The following is a 19,245-nucleotide window of genomic DNA, read 5'->3' as shown; positions in this document are numbered from 1 at the left end:
GGACGTGGGTTGCCAATGGACAACCCATGAAATATGAAAACTGGGCACTCAATGAGCCCAACAACAAGTCTAATGAAAACTGTGTGGAATTGTACACCAGCAGGACAAACAATAGTGGAAAGTGGAACGATGACAACTGTCAATTGAAAAAGTATCCTTTATGCCAAAAAGGTAAGGAGTTGGAGATGAAAGGTACCTTACTTGTTCAATTAGTTGATCCATTTCCAGTTTGAGCACATATTTTTATGTGAATAACCTTTATGTGTCTTATAGAGACAATTCTGAGAGAGAAAATCTGAGTGTTTTAATAGTCCAGAAAAGATTATATATATATATATTGGCATTTTCTTTCAGCACACTGTCCAAATGATACATGCACTGATAGAGAGGACTGCAAAGAGCAAGTCAACAGCTTTACCTGTGTGCGTAAACCTGGTTTCTCTGGGCCAAAGTGGGAAACGGGTCAGAACAAGCATTATTTCAACAGATAAACAAATGCAAAGTGTAAAAACAAAAATCACCATTGTGGTGAAATATCTGCTGAGGAAGTGAAACAAATTATAATTTATTGGTGGTTTTCAGCTTGTGGATCATGACATGATTCATGGTCAGATCTGATGCGGGGGGGCTATGTTAATGATATATATATAATACTGCATGAATAATTTTATTATAACCTTTACTTAAAGGAATATTTCACCCAAAAAATTTAATTTGCTGCAAATATACTCACCATGCGGTTAGCACATCTTGATTTTGCCAAGTCCTAATTGTCCTGCTGAGACCAATATTTTTTATGATGACCTTGGGACAAAAACTGCCTCAGCTAATCAAAGTTTATGACGTCATCACTGTGTGCCCCCCTGCAGAGTCCAAAAAACAGTAAAAAAAAAAAAAAAAAATAGGGCACCTGTGAGGAGCCCAAGTAAAAAGGTAAGACAATGGCTTTTTAATTTCTACAGCAGTATTTTAATGATCGTACAATTCATATTTGTTTTTATATTTGCGTTTGTTTTTCCACCACCAAAGTTTTAACATTAGTTTGCATTGCATTTGCATATTATTTTAATTAAGATTGCGTTGGAGTGGTTAAGGCTTACTGTATCATCAACTGCCATAGCCCTTCTCACAGCCGAGTTATAAAAAAAAGCTTTTTCCGTGATAGAAAGCTGAAAACGCAGAGGAATTTTGTGCAGACATAGTCAAGGGCTATGGCAATTAATGATACAGTAAGAGTTAATCATTCCAACGTGATCTGTTGAGTCATATAAACATAAAATATTATAAAAATGTCTATATTCACTACGGAACTCAGAAGAAAATTAAACTGAAATTCAGTATGGTAAACAACTAAAATAAAATGTGGCCTTATAATTGATATCTGGAGATTTATATTATAGATACAGTGATTTGCATTAAACTGTGAGCGCTGACACCACAAATAAAGAAAAAACTCATATATGGAAAAGCTATTGTCCTCAGGAAAGGGGGAAAAGGAAGTGGTGTGTGGCCAAGTATAGTGACCCATACTCAGAATTTGTCCTCTGCGTTTAACCCATCCAAGTGCACACACACAACATACACCCGGAGCAGTGGGCAGCCAATGGTGCAGCGCCCGGGGAGCAGTTGGGGGTTCGGTGCCTTGCTCAAGGGTCTCACCTCAGTCGTGGTATTGAGGGTGGAGAGAGTGTTGGTTATTCATTCCCCCACCTACAATTCCTGCCGGATTTGAGACACAAACCCACGACCTTCAGGTTACAGATCCAACTCTCTATCCATTAGGCCACGACTGCACTTAGGTTATACTAAGCTTACTCAGCCGGATGCGGGTCCGTATCCAGACCACATGATGGACCTGCACCTGGAGATTACCACAACGCAGCCCTGAATGTCAGCGAAGACCATGACATGTGAACATCACGACTGGACAGACCTTTTTTTTTTCATAGCTCAACAGTTCCCCCATTTGACCGCTCCAGTAAATGGCTGGGTGAATTGTTCTCATCCTCACTCCCTGTTTAGCTATGGCTCACAATGCTTCCTGGAATGTGAGACTGGCTTTGAGATTACAGGAGAGCCAGGCGTGGAGTGCTCTGCCTCTGGGACCTGGAGTCAGGAGATGCCCTCTTGTGCTGGTATCTATTTCTTGGCAAATGCTGAATTTGGTTCATTTTCAATTCATGGTATATTCTCTTTAGGTTCTATTGTTGTAACTAATGTTTTCAGAATGTTATTGGAACCAACATTTTTAGCTGGGCTTCCCCTGTTATTTATACACTGATTAATATATAAAGGCCTTGATCAGACCTTTAAAACTGATCTTATTAAGAATCATGGAACGTAAAAAAAATTCTTCACTAAACACTCTCCTTACATTTCTCTTTGAAATGGCAACTGTTCGCTGTGTGCCCCTTTCACTCTCTCATGTTCCTGAGTTGGGACCTCCACCATCAATGAAGTGCTCTCACCCCCATGAAACTTCAGCTTTGGATCTCAGTGTATGTTCCAGTGTGCCGAGAGCCAGGAGCTCAGTGGAACCAGTCAGCTCACCTGCACCTCCAGTGGGTTCTGGACAAACTCTCCACCCAGTTGTGTTGATAAGGCCAACTCTTTCTAACCCTAACCCATCATCCTTTGTGCATCAATTAAGTGGAAAAATATTGCATTTTAATATTGCACATATTGAGTTTTAATTGCACTTAAAATGGAAGACCACCAAAACTTTGTGACAACATCTATTATGTGTTTTAGTAAAGGAGATGTCAGTGAGTGCTGGCATGCTGATGTATGCAGCTGTGGGAGCTACTTCTTCAGCTGATCTACTTCTACTTGGAGGACTAATTTTTCTGTTGATGCGCCAATTCTCCAAAAAGGTAAAAAAATTGAATGATCCTGTTCCACTCTTGGCACCACAGTTTTTAAACCATTAAACTAATAAAAATTATAATTTATTGGGATTTGACAACAACATTAGTTGGTTGGTATTTAACAACATACTTTCATTGTTATATTTTAATATTTAGTTCTTGCAAACTGTATAAATGTTTAGCTTTAGTAAGTCACTTTAGCATTTACTGTTGTAAAAAATTACGCCAATCCAGTCACTTTCAGGAACAATTTAGCACTAAAACGTACTTGTTCAACTGTTGTTCCAAACCTGTATGATGTTATTTCTTCTGTGGAACATAAAAAAAAATACTTCTTATTGTTCTTTTTGTCCATACAATATAAGTCAATGGTAACCAGCACCAGCATTTCTCAAACTACAAATTCATACAGATTTGGAACAACATGATTAGCATGAACAGTTTAACTGTTAGTTTTAACAGTATCTTAATGTATTATTCTCCACTGCACTACTGACTCTTTATGGGAAGAGAATTTGAACCCAACATTTGGATTGAATTAAAATACAAATTTAAGTAAAGTAACTGATATTTTCCATCTTGTTTTGTGCTTGCAATAAATTAAAATTTGAACTGAACTGTGTTGTGTGTTGAAATATCCATGTCAGTAGGCTAGTATGCATTTATTTGCGCAATTTAAATATACATTTATAATTTCCAGCATTGTCATATGCTAATAATGTAATATCAGTAGGGTAATTTCTATCTTTGTGACACCCTCACTAGGCGTGAGAGGGACAGTGTGAATACTGTCAGAAACACTACTGTTCCACCCACTCACACACCCACTGTTTCATATAGCATCGCCCTAGATGTGCTGCTCCAGAACGGACACCCGGGCCAGAATGTGCTGCCTCTGGGCACTGTGCCCACTGTCACCCTGGCCCAAAATCCAGACTCTGGCCATTAGTTGCCTCTAGCTTTGGGGTCAGAAGGTAATGAGGATTTTCTATAGCCATGGTCTCTACATGCCAAAATATGTTCTAAGGTTTTTTTTGGGGGGGGGGGGGGGACAAATTAATGATTTTTGTTCAATCGGGAGTTTGTTTAGCCGATAAGTGACCCTGGACCACTAAACCAGACATAAGGGTAATTTTTTTAAAATTGAGATTAATACATCATCTGAACGCTTAATAAATAAGCTTTCCATTAATGTATGGTTTGTTAGGATATGTCAATATTTGGCTGAGATACAACTATTTGAATATTTGGAATCTGAGGGTGCAAGAAAAATATCAAAATATTGAGAAGATTGCCTTTAAAGTTGTCCAAATGAAGTTCTTAGCAATGCATTTTACTAATAAAAAATTCAGTTTTGATATATTTAGGAAATTTACCAAATATCTTAATGGTACATGATCTTTACTTAGCCTATCCTAATAATTTTTGGCATAAAAGAAAAAAATCGATATTTTTGACCTATTCAATGCATTCTTGGCTATTGCTAATATACACGTTCAGGGCCCTTCTGTTTATTTCTGCTGATGGTCAGTAGGAGCTCTTCAGCATTTCAGCGCAGAAGGAGAGAGAAGCACGGGTGCCTAACCAGTCGCATCTGTCCGGGCATTCACGCAGCGTGACGCCAATTATATCGCTTAAGAAGGAGCGGGTCTGCAGCCCATCCTGGCACCAAATGCGTAATAAATAACTGATCAGCTTACTGGATGCCTCTTGGCTGCTATCGTAATAATAACGAGGCTATTGCTACCCGCTGTGACCGTATGATAGCCGTTTGATTATTTTTCGTTTACTTGGCTGCTTGGCTTGCCAAAGGCCAGTCTCGCGCCAATAAAATTCACGAGAGACGGAGATGCCCGTGCCAGTGCGGAATACATTGACGGGTTCACCAGGGGGGGGGGCACTTGTGCTTTTAGGGGGCGCAATTTTAAAATTCATCCTAACCTACTTTAAGTATTATTCATTCAGTCATTTTTCACCACGTGACGTATCATTGCAAGCTCTAGAAGTAGGCTAATCTATAACAATTTCAACTAAAATTAATATTTCATCATGTTTAATTTATTTGACATTTATGTGTAAGTAAATGCATTTTGCACCTTTATAGATTATGTTAGTTGATCTATAATGGGTGATGGGCAAAGTAGCCTAATAGTGTAGGCTAATCTATTAACTTTGCATAAAAATCCGTCTTTAATTTACTTAAGTACCAGATATGAGTTTTTAATACGACTGACTTTGTATTTTATGTGGATTTAATAAAAACATTGTAAGTTAGGCTACTAATTAGCCCATAACACTTTCATTATACAAAAAGAGAGCAAAGAACGTTTACATTATCAAAGAACATTTTCACTTCAGTACAGCGAGTTCAAGCACTCTCAAAAACTGCCATAATAATCTCTAAAGCTTTTACACTGTCAAACTAATATCTTTCTTACATTCGTACATCTTCACTTTGTTGTTTCTGATGACAGAATTCACCAGAGATTTCAGACAGTCAGCCAGCGCGCGCGGTGACTCATCGGATTGGTCCTTGCATTCATAAACTCAACAGAATCGTATGGGATTGGTTTAATGCGCAGTGCTTTAAAAACGTGTGTGTCTCTGACTCTGTACCAAAGAGTAAAGAAGACTTGATTGCATCAAAAGTTTTGTGCACTAGGCTATTATTAACTAGGTCTAACTGCTGTGCTACTATAAGTGAGTCAGTTTTTTTTCAGTGGCAACTGTGATTAATAAAGAGTCATGGTGTTTCTAGCCTTTTACTGGAGCACCCCATCAAAAAGTCTTACTATATTGTGATACTCGTTACTGGATATATAGATTGCCTTTACCTGCAGAATAGTTCACAAGCTACATGCGCAACTATCAAAGTATTTCTGACTAGACCGTTTGTCTAAAACATTTCTGAACCAGTAAGCTCTACAAGAAAATGCTATTTATTTATTTGTTATATTATTTATTCGAATAACTTTTACACAAACATTTGCTCATGATATCAAATGGTTTATCTCATATCTGCTCGGCAACCTCTCCTGACAGGTCCACATGACAGGAACAGACAGTTAAATTGTTCCTGCCCAGTGACTTGTGCCTCTTACATCTGGAGGTCTGATACCAGAGTTAGAAATGTGAACCTGGTACTGACAGAAATAGGGTTCATTGCTGGGGCAAAGAGGCACAGTATGACGGGCTTCCTATCTTTGCAGCATGCCTTACATTTTCACCTGACATCCTCAATCGCTACAGTCGACAAACTGTAACATGGGCACATTCCAGAAGGACAGCCCCAATGGTCTGACTTTATGGGTGGTCACATACAAGCCCAAATATTAAAAATGCAAGAATTTAGATTGGCTTGATCTAATAAAATCACAATATAAAAACCACTATTCATGAGAGACCATGACCAGATATGGTGCATATTTATGGGTATTTTGATACTAAAGTGTGAATCTAAAGATCTGGGTGATGCTATGCCCTGTGGTGGACCACCATCTGGCTCTGGTAAAGTGCCATAAAGATATGCATCATGATGCGAGGTGATGAAAGCCTAGGTATAACCTTGATGGGTATGCCAGTTCTTAGCGCACACTGCAATACAGTGTGTGATTGTGGATATTAAAAGTTTCACTCTCATAGAAACAAACTGCAAGATAAATAAATAAAATAAATTATACTGTACATTTGTTTTCAATTAATATTTCAATTTAAAGAAGTAAATTGGGCTCCAATTACAAATAATGCCATTTTTAGCCTTTCATCAGTATTGGGGCTCAGGAATCGGACCTCTATCCCAAAAGTGTGCCTACATTTGATACACTTTTTTTTTAATGCTGTTTTGGATGTAAATGGATATAAATCAACTTTACCACAGAGTCTTTGCAGAAAACATTTGCAACGTTTGTTTTCTGCTGAGGATTATGGATAAATATCCACCTCATCCAGCGGCCTTAGTGTTTTCTGTCTTATATAATACCCAATTACTATCTTGATGTGAAAAAACTGCTACAAAGATTCAGTGCGTGAGTGAACTGTCCGAAAGAATCAAAGTGAGCCAACAGTTTTAGATCTTTTTGCACTGACATCACTGACATACAGTTTAAAGATTTATCACTAATATTTTACTGGAGCAAGTCAGGAATTTCAGTGCAGGAAAAAGTGTATATGTCCCTGGCAATTCAAATTAAAAACAAAATCAAATGAATCAAGAAACAATCTTGCCTGATATTTGGCTATTTCAAATAGCAGGTGCCTGAAAATACAATTGTTGTGCAGTCAGTAAGCATTTTATTGTAATTCAGTTACACACATAAAATAATAAATACAAATTACACAAAGAATATTTTTATCATAGTACATTTTCATTGTCAACAGTCACCACCATTTCTACCCTAAAACATGCAAAAGCAGAATACACACACAAGCATACATACACATATCATTACACACACACACACACACACACACTCCTCATAGTAGCTATATCTTTCCCAAGCTGTCTGAATGATGCTCAAGAGGTGAAATATGAATCTTGCATTGAATACAACCGGTCAATGGGTGTTAAAAGGGAGGGTTCACTGGATGACATACAGTCTCCAAAATGACACAGAGGGTCACTGTCTGTATCGTCATAGAGTGTGTCACAACCTATAAAGAGAGAGAAATGGGATGGGCAAAGAGTATTTGTCACTGCATTTTCAGTGTATTTTGTGAGGCTAGTGTGTGTTCTGTACCATAGGGATGCATGTGGTCTCCAGGCATCTGAGGAGGGGTGAGGCCTTGTCTGAAGGGGTCCAGCTTGAAGCTCTGTGAGTCTAGACTGATATTCTGCTGGGTAAGTGAATATGAACCTGCACACTCCAGCTCAGCAGGCAGACCTCCACAAGAGGGCGCTGTGGTCACATAAATGGCAAGAAAAACACTTCAGTGCACTGCAGTGTAGATGTTATGTTTACATATCTTTGGCTAAAGGATGGATTTAGGCCACATAAAGTCTTTTCACATATAAACTTCTTAACCCCAGGTCACCCTAATCTCTGGTTTAACAGAATCCTGCGTTAGATATTTTTCCATATTTTACACTGTACATTCGTAAAACCTAATTTTAATTTTCGCATGTCAAGTGTCGAATTTGCGCAACAGTTGCTTATTCCCAACTGTACCTTCAACTTTGCCCTAAATAAACTTTTCATGATAAATACAATTTCATGATTTTCATCCCAATTAACGAGTTTTTCGCAACTGTTTGACAAACGTTCCTCCAGTAACAGAACGTTTGTTTTAGCTGGACATCCCTGCTGAAAAAAAACAATAGAACCCTGCCCAAAACACAATAGAAAATGTAATGGATTTAATGGTTCTAATGAGAATTGTATTGGTTTTAATGGAAACTATAATGGTGTCAACTGGTATGTGATGGATTCTATTGCTGGGATGTTAAATCCTATTGGAAAAATGCCCAAAACACACTACACAAAGGAATTTTGTAATGGTTTTGCTGGAAAAAGCTAATGGTTTATATTGTATTTTAATGGAAACCATTGGAATTTCTGTGATGGTTTGGGCTTCTATTGTTTTTTTTAGCAGGGATCTCACGTCTTTTAAAAATGATTACTTATTGCTTATTTCAAAATGTTAAGAAAACACCCAAAAGAAGCCTAATGTTCATAATGAAAAAAAAGAAGATGAAATTTAACATTCCCTTTCTCCATTCTTTTCTCTAACATTCATTCGCATAACCAAGAAACATTTTTTTAAGCGAACATGATAACATTTTCATGACCTAATGGGAACGTTAGCAATGTCCTTACAATGTTTGTTAGCTTTCTTTGTACAAAGCTTAAGAATATTTAATGAGACATGAGCTGTTCAGTTTCGGTTGTTTGCTACTAAACAACTGGCTGTAAGATTCTAGTATGGCATTGTTTACATAACCCAGGGTTATAGTGCTAATTACAAGCATGAAACATTTTTTTAAGTGGTGTTTAAAAGGACGATAACCAAAGCAAAGCACGATACTTTTGTGAACTTTGTATACCAGTGTGTTGTGATTGGCAATCCATTTTCTCCTGAGGGGACACACTTTGCTTCTGTTGCTGTTGTCTTCTTGCAAGTTTTTTCATCTACAGAGACAATGAGCGTGAAAAAGATTAACATAATAAAAACATGTTCACATATAGTAATGAGAAAACTAATAAGAGAGAATATTCCTTTATAATGCGAAGGAAGGCAGAAAACACACACAGCGCTACCCTGAAAGGAAATCCAAGTCTAATCTAAGGGGATCTATACATAATATGTCATCAGTTTCCTACACGAGGCAATAACACAGCTTGTTTCCTTATTGGCAAGCTCATATACTGCAGAAAGAGGTCTGTTATCAATTGCATAAGTTGATGCTCTTTCAATGAGTGTGTTTGTCTGTGTCGGTGAGCATCACATTACCTTGGCTCTTTGGTTCTGGAACCAGACCTGAACGACTCGTACGCTCAATCCTGTCTCTGCTGCCAGCGTCTCCCTTACCTTACAAAAGAGAGACAGACAGAGAGAGAGTCATAGTGTGACCTTCATGGTCTACGGGTCATGTAGGCTAACTGATGAACTGACCCACACTGGAGTATCAGATCAACAAAGATAGAAACAGCAATGCAGTCAAGAACAGCTGTGGCTGCACAAAAATCTCCTTCACAAACGTTACAGTAAAAGATACCTTTAAAAAAGGTTAATGTATAGAAGTAAAACAAAGCTTGATGCTTTAATGAGATTCTTAAACTATTACACAAGACAAATTTATCTGAAGTAGTTTAATTATTGTTATATTTTTTAAATATTTTACATTCAGTTATTATTCAAATGGCTGACCTTTCGACATGGTTTGGATGAGACCTCAAAAGAAGCTTTGAAAGCACGTCTCTGCTGTGTTGTGAGGATGGTGCGAGGCCTTTTAGGTCTTTTTTGTTCCATGTCTCCTATTGTGTTAGGCTCCCCTTTGGTCTTAATGTTGTCTTCATCATCATCCTCCTCCTCACCATTTTCACTTTTACCTGTAGTTAAGGAAACAGAGGTATGTAATGCCTAATAGCAAACAGATAATTACTAGAAATAATAATAAAAACTATTTTAAAAAACTAACGCTACAAGTGACCAGTATCTGTTTGAACAGTAAAAATGATTTAACTGGCTTACAGTAAGTATACCATGAAAATAGTCATTTATGAATGGCCATCTACTCCTATTCATTACTTTGGGGTCAGTAGGATTTTTTTAAAGAAATTAATATTTTTAATCAGCAACTATGCATTAAATTGATTAAAAGTGACAGTATAGACATTTGTAATGTCACAAAAGATTTGACTTTTATATAAAAAGGTATATAATATTGCCATTCAATAGAGAATGGCAATATTATATATTTTATATTGCCATTCTCTATCTTTCTCTCTCTCGATATATTCAGATATATTCATATTTTTAAGTATTTTAAAGCGTTATAATATTCTGCTTTATTCATATAATTTATTGACAATATTTAATTTTTTTCTATTTGTATTTATTACTACTAATAGTATTTTAATGCATATGCTTCATTCTTAAATCTGCTGTAAGCATTGCAGTGCCAATGAGTGTATGGTGTACCAGTAGAAGTCTCCTTTTTCAAATGTGTGTAAAAACAGTGGGGTTGTATGTCAAATCCTGGTGCTGAAGGACTCCAGCACTTAACATTTTGATTGTCTCCTTTATTTAACACACCTGATTTATATCATCAGATCATTAGCAGAGGCACCATGACCTTACTCAGTGTATCAGATGAGGAAGACATCCAAAATGAGCAGTGCTGTGGTGCTCCAGGACCAGGATTGTTTTAAAACAATACCTGAGTCGGAGGTGGTCGGCCTGGCCAGTTGGTTGTGATAGTCTCTGGCACAGAAAAGCCTGTCCCCTGTGAGCACACAGTGGTTTCCCTTCTGCAGCCTGCAGCCGCACACACAGCAGCAGAAACACCGCAGGTGGAAAACCGCAGTGCCTGCGTGCATCACCAGCTCGGCCGGAGAGATGACCTCTGCACAGCCCTTACACTGTACCAAAAACAACCTGACAGGAAAAGAGAGAAAGAATTAATTAATATGCATTTCTCAAAACAATTTTATATACGTATATGAAACATCAGTTACAAATGGTACACTGACTTTTAATAAGGTGAATGTGTTCTGTTAATTTTCCACATTCTCCTTTTAAATGTCTGTTCTGTGAGTTTGTATGTTTGGTGAGTGTGTACGAAATTCTGTGAAAATGGTGGATTGCTTTATGGCAGTAACAAATGCACAAATACAAAGCCGCTTTAAAGCAAGCCTCCATGGTTAGTAAAGAAAAGCCTAGAGGTACTCAAAGAAGGAGACCAGAGGCCCATTTTTTTGAATGGATGCAAATGGAGAAGAGACTTCACTATACAGAATAAACTGCTTTTGAGGAAAAAAACAACCTACCGTTTAATGAATTGACAGCTTATCGGCTAATTTGCCATCATACATTTGCTTTGGATAGATCAATTTTTAGTGTCTACACTGAAAAAACTCAATTGGTTTTAAAATAGAAGACATGGACAATTTTGTTAACGTATTTCTCATTAATTTCTAAGGAATCTGCAAACAGTATTTGATGTTCACATAACTCTTGCAGAAAAATTAAAGATGTCAAAGCCGTGATGTGATTGGTTATCAAGGCAAACATTATCCAAGTCAGCTGTTTCGCGTTCTCTAATGGTACAGCCATGGACCTTGTTATCTCCCAATAATAAGACCATGGCTGCATCTGAAATATAATAAAAACTGTATGTGAACATAGTAGTATGTTCGAATTCACAGTATTCATAAAACAGTAGGCAAACTACAGGTACATCTAAAAAAAATTAGAATATCGTGAAAAAGTTAATTTTTTCTTGTAACTTATTTCAAAAAGAGAAACTTTCATATATTTTAGATTCATTACATGTAAAGTAAAACATTTTAAAAAAATTGTTGTTTTAATTTTGATGATTAGAGCTTACAGCTCATGAAAATCAAAAATCAGTATCTCAAAATATTAGAATATTTACATTTGAGTTTCAAATAATGACCATCCCTACAGTATAAATTCTGGGTATCTCTTGTTCTGTGAAACCACAATAATTGGGAAGACTGCTGACTTGGCAATGATCCAGAAGACGAACATTGACGCCCTCCACAAAGAGGGTAAGTCACAGAGGGTCATTACTGAAAGGTGTGGCTGTTTACAGAGCGCTGTATCAAAGCATATTAAATGCAAAGTTGACTGGAAGGAAGAATTTGGGTAGGAAAAGGTGCACAAGCAACAGGGATGACCGCAAGCTTGAGAATACTGTCATTCTCAGTTGATTCAAACACTTCACAAGGAGTGGACTGAAGCTGGAGTCGGTGCATCAAGAGTCACCACGCTCAGACGTCTTCAGGAAAAGGGCTACCAAGCGACTTCTGAACCAGAGACAACATCAGAAGCGTCTTACCTGGGCTGTGGAGAAAAAGAACTGGACTGTTGCTCAGTGGTCCAAAGTCCTCTTTTCAGATGAAAGTAAATTTTGCATTTCATTTGGAAATCAAGGTCCCAGAGTCTGGAGGAAGAGTGGAGAGGCACAGAATCCATGTTGCTTGAAGTCCAGTGTGAAGATTCCACAGTCAGTGATATTTGGGCTGCCGTGACGTCTGCTGGTGTTGGTCCACTGTGTTTTCTGAAGTCCACAGTCAACGCCATCTACCTGGAAATTTTAGAGCACTTCATGCTTCCTTCTGCTGACAAGCTTTATGGAGATGCTGATTTAATTTTCCAGCAGGACTTGACACCTGCCCACACTGCCAAAGGTACCAAAAGCTGGTTCAATGATCATGGTGTTACTGTGCTTGACTGGCCAGCAAACTCACCTGACCTGAACCCCATAGACAATCTATGGGGTATTGTCAAGAGGAAGACAAGACACCAGACCCAACAATGCAGATGACCTGAAGGCCGCTATCAAAGCAATCTGGGCTTCCATTACACCTGAGCAGTGCCACAGGCTGATTTCCTCCATGCCACGCCGCATTAATGCAGTAATTCATGCAAAAGGAGGCCCAACCAAGTATTGAGTGCATAGAAATTAACATACTTTTCAGAAGCCTGACATTTCTGTTTAAAATATCCTTTTTTTATTGATGTTATGTAATATTCTAATTTTCTGAGAAAACAGAATTTTGGGTTTTCATTATTTGTAAGCCATAATCATCAAAATTTCAAGAAATAAAGGCTTGAAATATTTCACTCTATGTGTAATGAATCTACATAATATATGGGTTTCACTTTCTGAAATGAGTGACAAAAAATATTGACCTTTTTCGCGATATTCTATTTTTTTTTAGATGTACCTGTACTACTGTTTTCTGTGAGATTCTGAAGTGCGCATCTGATGGACACTTTACTATCCCATGGCGCCCAGAGAGAGGACTTGTGAATGGCTGTGAATCAACACAACTGATTCTGGTAGGTCACATAACAATGACAACATGACTAATGTAGTACATCCGGATCACATTCATACTATATAGAACATACTTTTTAATGGCCGCTTCTTACTTATTCAAAAGAAGTACCTACTCAGAGAGTATGCTATTTCAGACGAAGCCCATCACTGGTTCAGCTGTACTGTAATTATGACAGTGATATATAGACAAAATATTAACTGTAGGGTGGCAAGAATCCACAAAACTACACATAGTTGCTTTAAAATCTTTCGATGAAGAGTACAAAGAATGATTTTGTTATTTCGGAATGTTTTATGTTGATGTACCATCAGAGATTCCAAGAATGTTGCTGAGTTGCCCCGTCCATCAAGGAGTGAGACAAGAACTTGCCATGTCCCCTCCACCTAAAAAAAAGCCATGCAGACGCATACCCCCCCAGCATGGTGAATGTGCATCTTAGCGCCTGGCAACCAGAGCTGGGTTTCAGCGGGTTAGACAGAGGCGGCCGGCTCCACGACTGTGTCTGGGGCAGGACTCCCGGGGAGTGGGGAGAAAGGAACTCGGCAGGCCATAGCTCCAGACGGAGGGAAAGAATCACGCCTCCCGGTGGGCAAGGCCGGTTCAGGGAATGATCTTAACTCGACTTAACCAAACCCAGACAAAGGAGGGAGCTGGCCCAGAGCCTCGCTGCCATTGTCCTGGCCTGGCAGACACCACATTTTCTGTTTGTCAAACTGGCCTGAGATTTCCGCGCCCGGAGGGGGGGTGGGGGGTAGAGAGTGGAGCTGTAGTTTAAGGTTTGGGGTGAGCATGACAGGGAGGCTTAGAGAGAATCATCCCTAGAGGTGTGACAGCTTCAGACTTGGGCTGACAGGATGCTCCTTTATACAAGACACTTAGGCAAAACAATTGTTGCACTAGTCAATTTTGATATTATTTTGCTTCTATAATATATTTTTTTAAGACAAAACACACATTGAATAATTATTTATTATACTTTCAATTTCCCATTTCATTTACAATACATATCTCTAAAGGTTGTTTTCTTAAAATGCACCAAAAGGTAGCACTTACACCAAATATTCTAGTAGAATTTTACAGGTTTGTTCATATAATATTTTCCTGACTGTATTTCTAAAAATGTGGTGAAAATAATTTTTTTCTCAGCATTTTCTGATTTATTGAGTGATAAAAAAGATAAACACAAAAGCAATGCTCAGATTTCTGTCTGGAAATGTATGCAAATTAGTGAAACAAAAGAACACAAACTGTATATTTAAACATAACAATTCAGAAAACTTATTTCTGTACTGTAATTAATCAACTGGGGAAAGTGTTGATATCTGTTAAAAATTTTACCCTATTTACCTGTGGTGTCTTAATTCTAAAAAGTCAAGTCAAGTCAAGTCACCTTTATTTACATAGGATTAGAGGTTTCAATTTCATGCACAGACAGTATTGAAATACTGATAACTTCTCTTTCTTTAAACGATAACACCAATATGTATATTCACACATTAAGATAAGTTTTCCGCTGTGTTTCTCTTTTACAATTTGTATCAATTATAAGCTTTTGGTTATAGATCAGTGGGTGTTATTGTTGGTATGCATAGTTGCATGGGAGCACTGCAGTGTGTTCACATGCAGACAGCAGAAATTCCTCTTCTGATAAGTATGAATTGAAACATCTCGAAGCCTTGCATTGTTGAGAACTATTAGTGTTGCCCTGGGGTTGCTGTGGAAACTGCTGCCAGTTCTTTAGGTGAAAGGAGGGACAGAAAAAAGTACTGCTCATTATACTCAAGAGCATCTGTGGTATGCGAATGCAGATAACAAAATATGCCAATTGCGTGTTTGTGTATTATAGATATAAAGAGATAGTATACATAGTTACAGTTTAGTTAATGGTTGCATTGACAAGATAAAAAATGTATATATTTAGATCTGGAAGCATTTATGTTGGTATATTATTGCAACTTGCTGAAACAAAGCCTGAATCCATTTCTCAAACCTTTTTTTGACATTAAACTAGAAATGTATTCCACGGAATAGTAATCTACATAATTTCACATTATCATTAATATGATTCAATTTTACATTATTTGAAATAATTTTTAAACAAAAAAATTACTTCTAAATGTTTCTGGTGAAAACACACTTGACAGGTGTTTTCTACTTTTAACAAGACACCTGAGCTTTCATTTTGTTTTGAAGGCAATCTTTTCTCTATAAAATGACACCAAATGGAATGTTTGACAGAAGTGCATGTTTTTTAATGCTAGAATTTAATTATCTTTAAAAATGTGATATTAACAATAAAAAAAATATTATTTAATATTTGATAGTCCTAATATAATAATAAAAGTCACAGTAAATTATATTTTATGCTCCTAATGGCTACTTTCCATTACCCAATCAGCTTTGGTCTCACAGGAATAAATTACATATATTAGACTAAAATACCAAAAATAATAATACTTACATACAATATTACTGTTTTTACTTAATTTTTGATAAAATAAATGCAGCCCTTTTGAGAATAAGAAAAAAAATCTTACTAACCCCAAACTTTTGAGCAACATTGTAAATGTTTAACAAAGTAAACTTATATAAGATTTGAGAGAAAAAAAGGAATTGGGAATCACTAAAGAAATGCACTCACTCTTCTCATCATAAAACAGTAAGTCTGGCGATTACTACTATTAGTCAAGTCAAGTCAAGTCAAGTTGAGCTTTATTGTCATTCCGCTACATGTGGGGACATACAGTGGAACGAAATATTACTACTTAAGTTACTAGTCCTATAAGTCTAAGCATCACTTTAAATCCAATTTACATTGATGGCCATTATAAAACAGTGAAGTACCTGCCTGCTGACCCTTTTATAGTAAAGCTGCTCCTTAACCTGGTCAGTAAGTGCTGGGTCAGCGTGTTCTCCACCCCTGAGCCCACAGATAAGCACTGGGCAACTGGGTAGGAGTGCCAGCCAAGCACTGCGTATGTGGCTAATTGGTCAGGTCAGATATCTCACGGTCGGACGGGCATCAAGCAGGGGCACCACTGGGCACCAACCTATCCAGATGCCTTGACATACTTCACACACAGAGATCCCCTCTACATACACCCCCTCCCCAACACACACACACAAACACACTCATATTCTACCCAGAACATATGGCCCAATATTCCACTCAGCCTCAGCCTTATTATTAAGAGCACAGTGGTCTCTTCTCCATCATTATTACTTCAGCTGATAGACTCCTAATGCAAGTGTGCATAACAGGATCTGGCGAAATCAGAGCTTTTTTGTTGAAAATGTAAACTTTTTGACAGATACATCAGCCATTGAAATTAAACTTGAGAATTTTAGATGGTGATCAGAACTCAAATAGTGTCCATAACTGCACTCGTTTGTATTTTCCAGGTCATTGTGCTGTGTCATTTCGCACTCTGTTTTTTTTTTTTTTATATGGAGGTGAGAATGTGCATATGAGTGTGTGAATGAGAATCAGAGTGAGTTTTGGGGGTAGTAGGGGGTCCGTGCACCGTGTCGATGTGGCCATATGCTGTCCCCAGCTTGCCGTTGCCACACCGATGGGTCCTGCTAATTTAACACATCTTGACAGCGTGTCAGTAGTGCTGTCCTCCTGATCTAACAGTGTGTGTTTGTGTGTGAAAGCCTCCTCGCATTCCATGGCCCACCACGACCCTTTCTCCTGCAGTCACCTTGTCTTTCAGGAGTTCTGTGCCAAGCTCCCCAACACGCAAAGTCTCTCTCTCACTCACAAAACACCAACACTCATAAAATGGGCCATAAAAAATATTGTTTGTGTAAAGTATACAATTATGTGCCAACAGAATAGTGCACATGTAATTTTATATTGCATGCAGATATAACATTTCAGGACTAAAATTTGTTGCAAAGAAATCACAATTATATTTGGCCACAAATTTGCCTTGCAAAATTAATTTAACAAAGTAAATAAATCAGCCTGTGACATCCAAACATTAGAGGCGAATAAACAACACTGCCATCTGCTATATAGATTTAAAGTGATTTACTGCATCATGAGTGGTTAGATATGTGAACTGAACCCTTAACAATAACATTTTACTGGCTTTATCTTTACCCACTGAGATATTTACATATTGATTATTTCTGTGCATTAATCATTAAAATGTTCTTTGGAGAATAATGTAAGTGATTGTTGCAGTGCTTAAATTAAGTAGGCTACAATAAAATTGATTTATTTCTCTTTTTTTCAAAATAGGTCTGTCACCTCAATTTCGTTGAGAAATAGAACTGATATAGTTTATTTATTGTAAACTCTAGGCTAAATGTTTACAAAGGGGAAAATAATCCACTGCACTCTCAAATGCATTTCTAGAAAATTCAAGCAGTGACTTTGTAATTTTCTATACACAGAGAAAAGCGAACATATTTCTCGCAATAATCTCGTCCAATTTTTGTTTTCTTAAACATTCAGTTAAAAAAAATACAAATAAATGGCAAAGACAGTTTGAATAAAACGAAATCACTGTTTACACAAACAGTAGTTATGTAGAGTCTTACTTCTGATAGTCTCGCTTGCAGTAGAGTGTCTTGTTGCGGAGGAAGCAGGTGTCTTTCAGAGGCTCGCGACATGATGCGCAGTGCAGGCAGCGCTCGTGCCACAGTCCGTCCTGCACGCGGAGCAGGTACCTGTCCCGGATGAGCTCATTACACCTTTCACACACGCTCTTTCTCCACATGTCTGGAAAAAAAGACACATTTATAATCCATAACCTCAGGGTGTAATTTCATGCGATTGTATTTAAACAAAAACCTGTTTTATGTGTAATTTACAGAATTAATAATATATTGTTTTAGCTGCCATTCTTTTAAAATTCTAGTTATCCCAAGCAGATGTGAAATTAAAATAAAAGAAAGTTTAATGTAATTTAAAATTGGACAAATAAATACCGAAAAACAAAATAAAGAAAGAAACAATTCAACCACGAGCATTACAAAATAACAAAAACGATAAAGACCAGCAGAAAAACAGTGTGAACAAATGAGATTTGTTTGTGAGTTTCATTAACATTTACTTCTCATCTCTACTAAGATTATTCATTCAAACATAAAACGATCAAAATAACACAGTGCGTTAATGCGCATAGCATGAATTACTGTCACGTCAGCATGTTTTATCAAGAGCAGTAACTAAAGGGTTCTAATATAGCCTACTTTTACATGACAAAACTTTACCAAAACTAAAAAAAAAAATGCTATGGAATTAGACATACATCCACCTACCATTGAAGAGAAAATATCCTTTTGCCGCCCCGTGTAACTTTCCACAGATACTTAGATGGTTGTAAACGCACACAAAAGCTCCATATGAAAATAAACCTGTGCGTCATTCTCTCTCTCTCTCTCTCTCTCTCTCTCTCTCTCTCTCTCTCTCTCACACACACACACACACACACACACAGACAAATCTCTCTCCTCCCATCAGGTAGAGAGAAGTATACAGCCATTTCTTTACAACTTGTGATGAACTCTAAAAAAATAATCAAATAAAATAAAAAACATGAATTTTGAACAATAATGCCCTGTTTGGTTTTAAGAGACCCCAAGGCAATTTCAGTTGCTAAAAAAACAAAAAAACAAAAACTGACTGATTAAACATTGATTACAATTATTATTGTTTTTATACGATATATTATAAATAAACTTGACAGTTGAAACATGCCCTGAAAAAATGTTATATTAATTCTGCTTGGGGTCCAGAAATGTGCATTAAAAAAACTAATTAAATACATTTAACATAGATTCACAATGGGGTGGAAATGATGCTAATTGTATATTTAGATTTATTGCATTTTTCA

At 37.3% G+C, this 19,245-nt stretch overlaps 1 protein-coding gene across 1 annotated transcript; it reads right to left on the bottom strand.

Annotated features, from left to right (window-relative positions):
• Positions 1 to 7,380: 7,380 nt before the first annotated feature.
• On the bottom strand, positions 7,381 to 18,126 carry LOC306879977 (LIM homeobox transcription factor 1-alpha-like; the record flags this gene model as incomplete). The annotated part of the gene is made up of 7 exons (XM_079433209.1): positions 7,381 to 7,517; positions 7,604 to 7,762; positions 8,908 to 8,992; positions 9,315 to 9,392; positions 9,732 to 9,913; positions 10,744 to 10,961; positions 17,948 to 18,126. 7 exons carry the CDS (start codon positions 18,124 to 18,126, stop codon positions 7,381 to 7,383), a joined length of 1,038 nt encoding a protein of 345 aa, XP_079289335.1.
• Between the last annotated feature and the right edge of the window lie 1,119 nt (positions 18,127 to 19,245).

This window comes from Barbus barbus (genome assembly GCF_936440315.1).
Source record: "Barbus barbus genome assembly, chromosome: 14".
Classification (NCBI taxonomy): Eukaryota; Metazoa; Chordata; class Actinopteri; order Cypriniformes; family Cyprinidae; genus Barbus; species Barbus barbus.
This window is presented reverse-complemented; position numbering and strand designations above follow the sequence as displayed.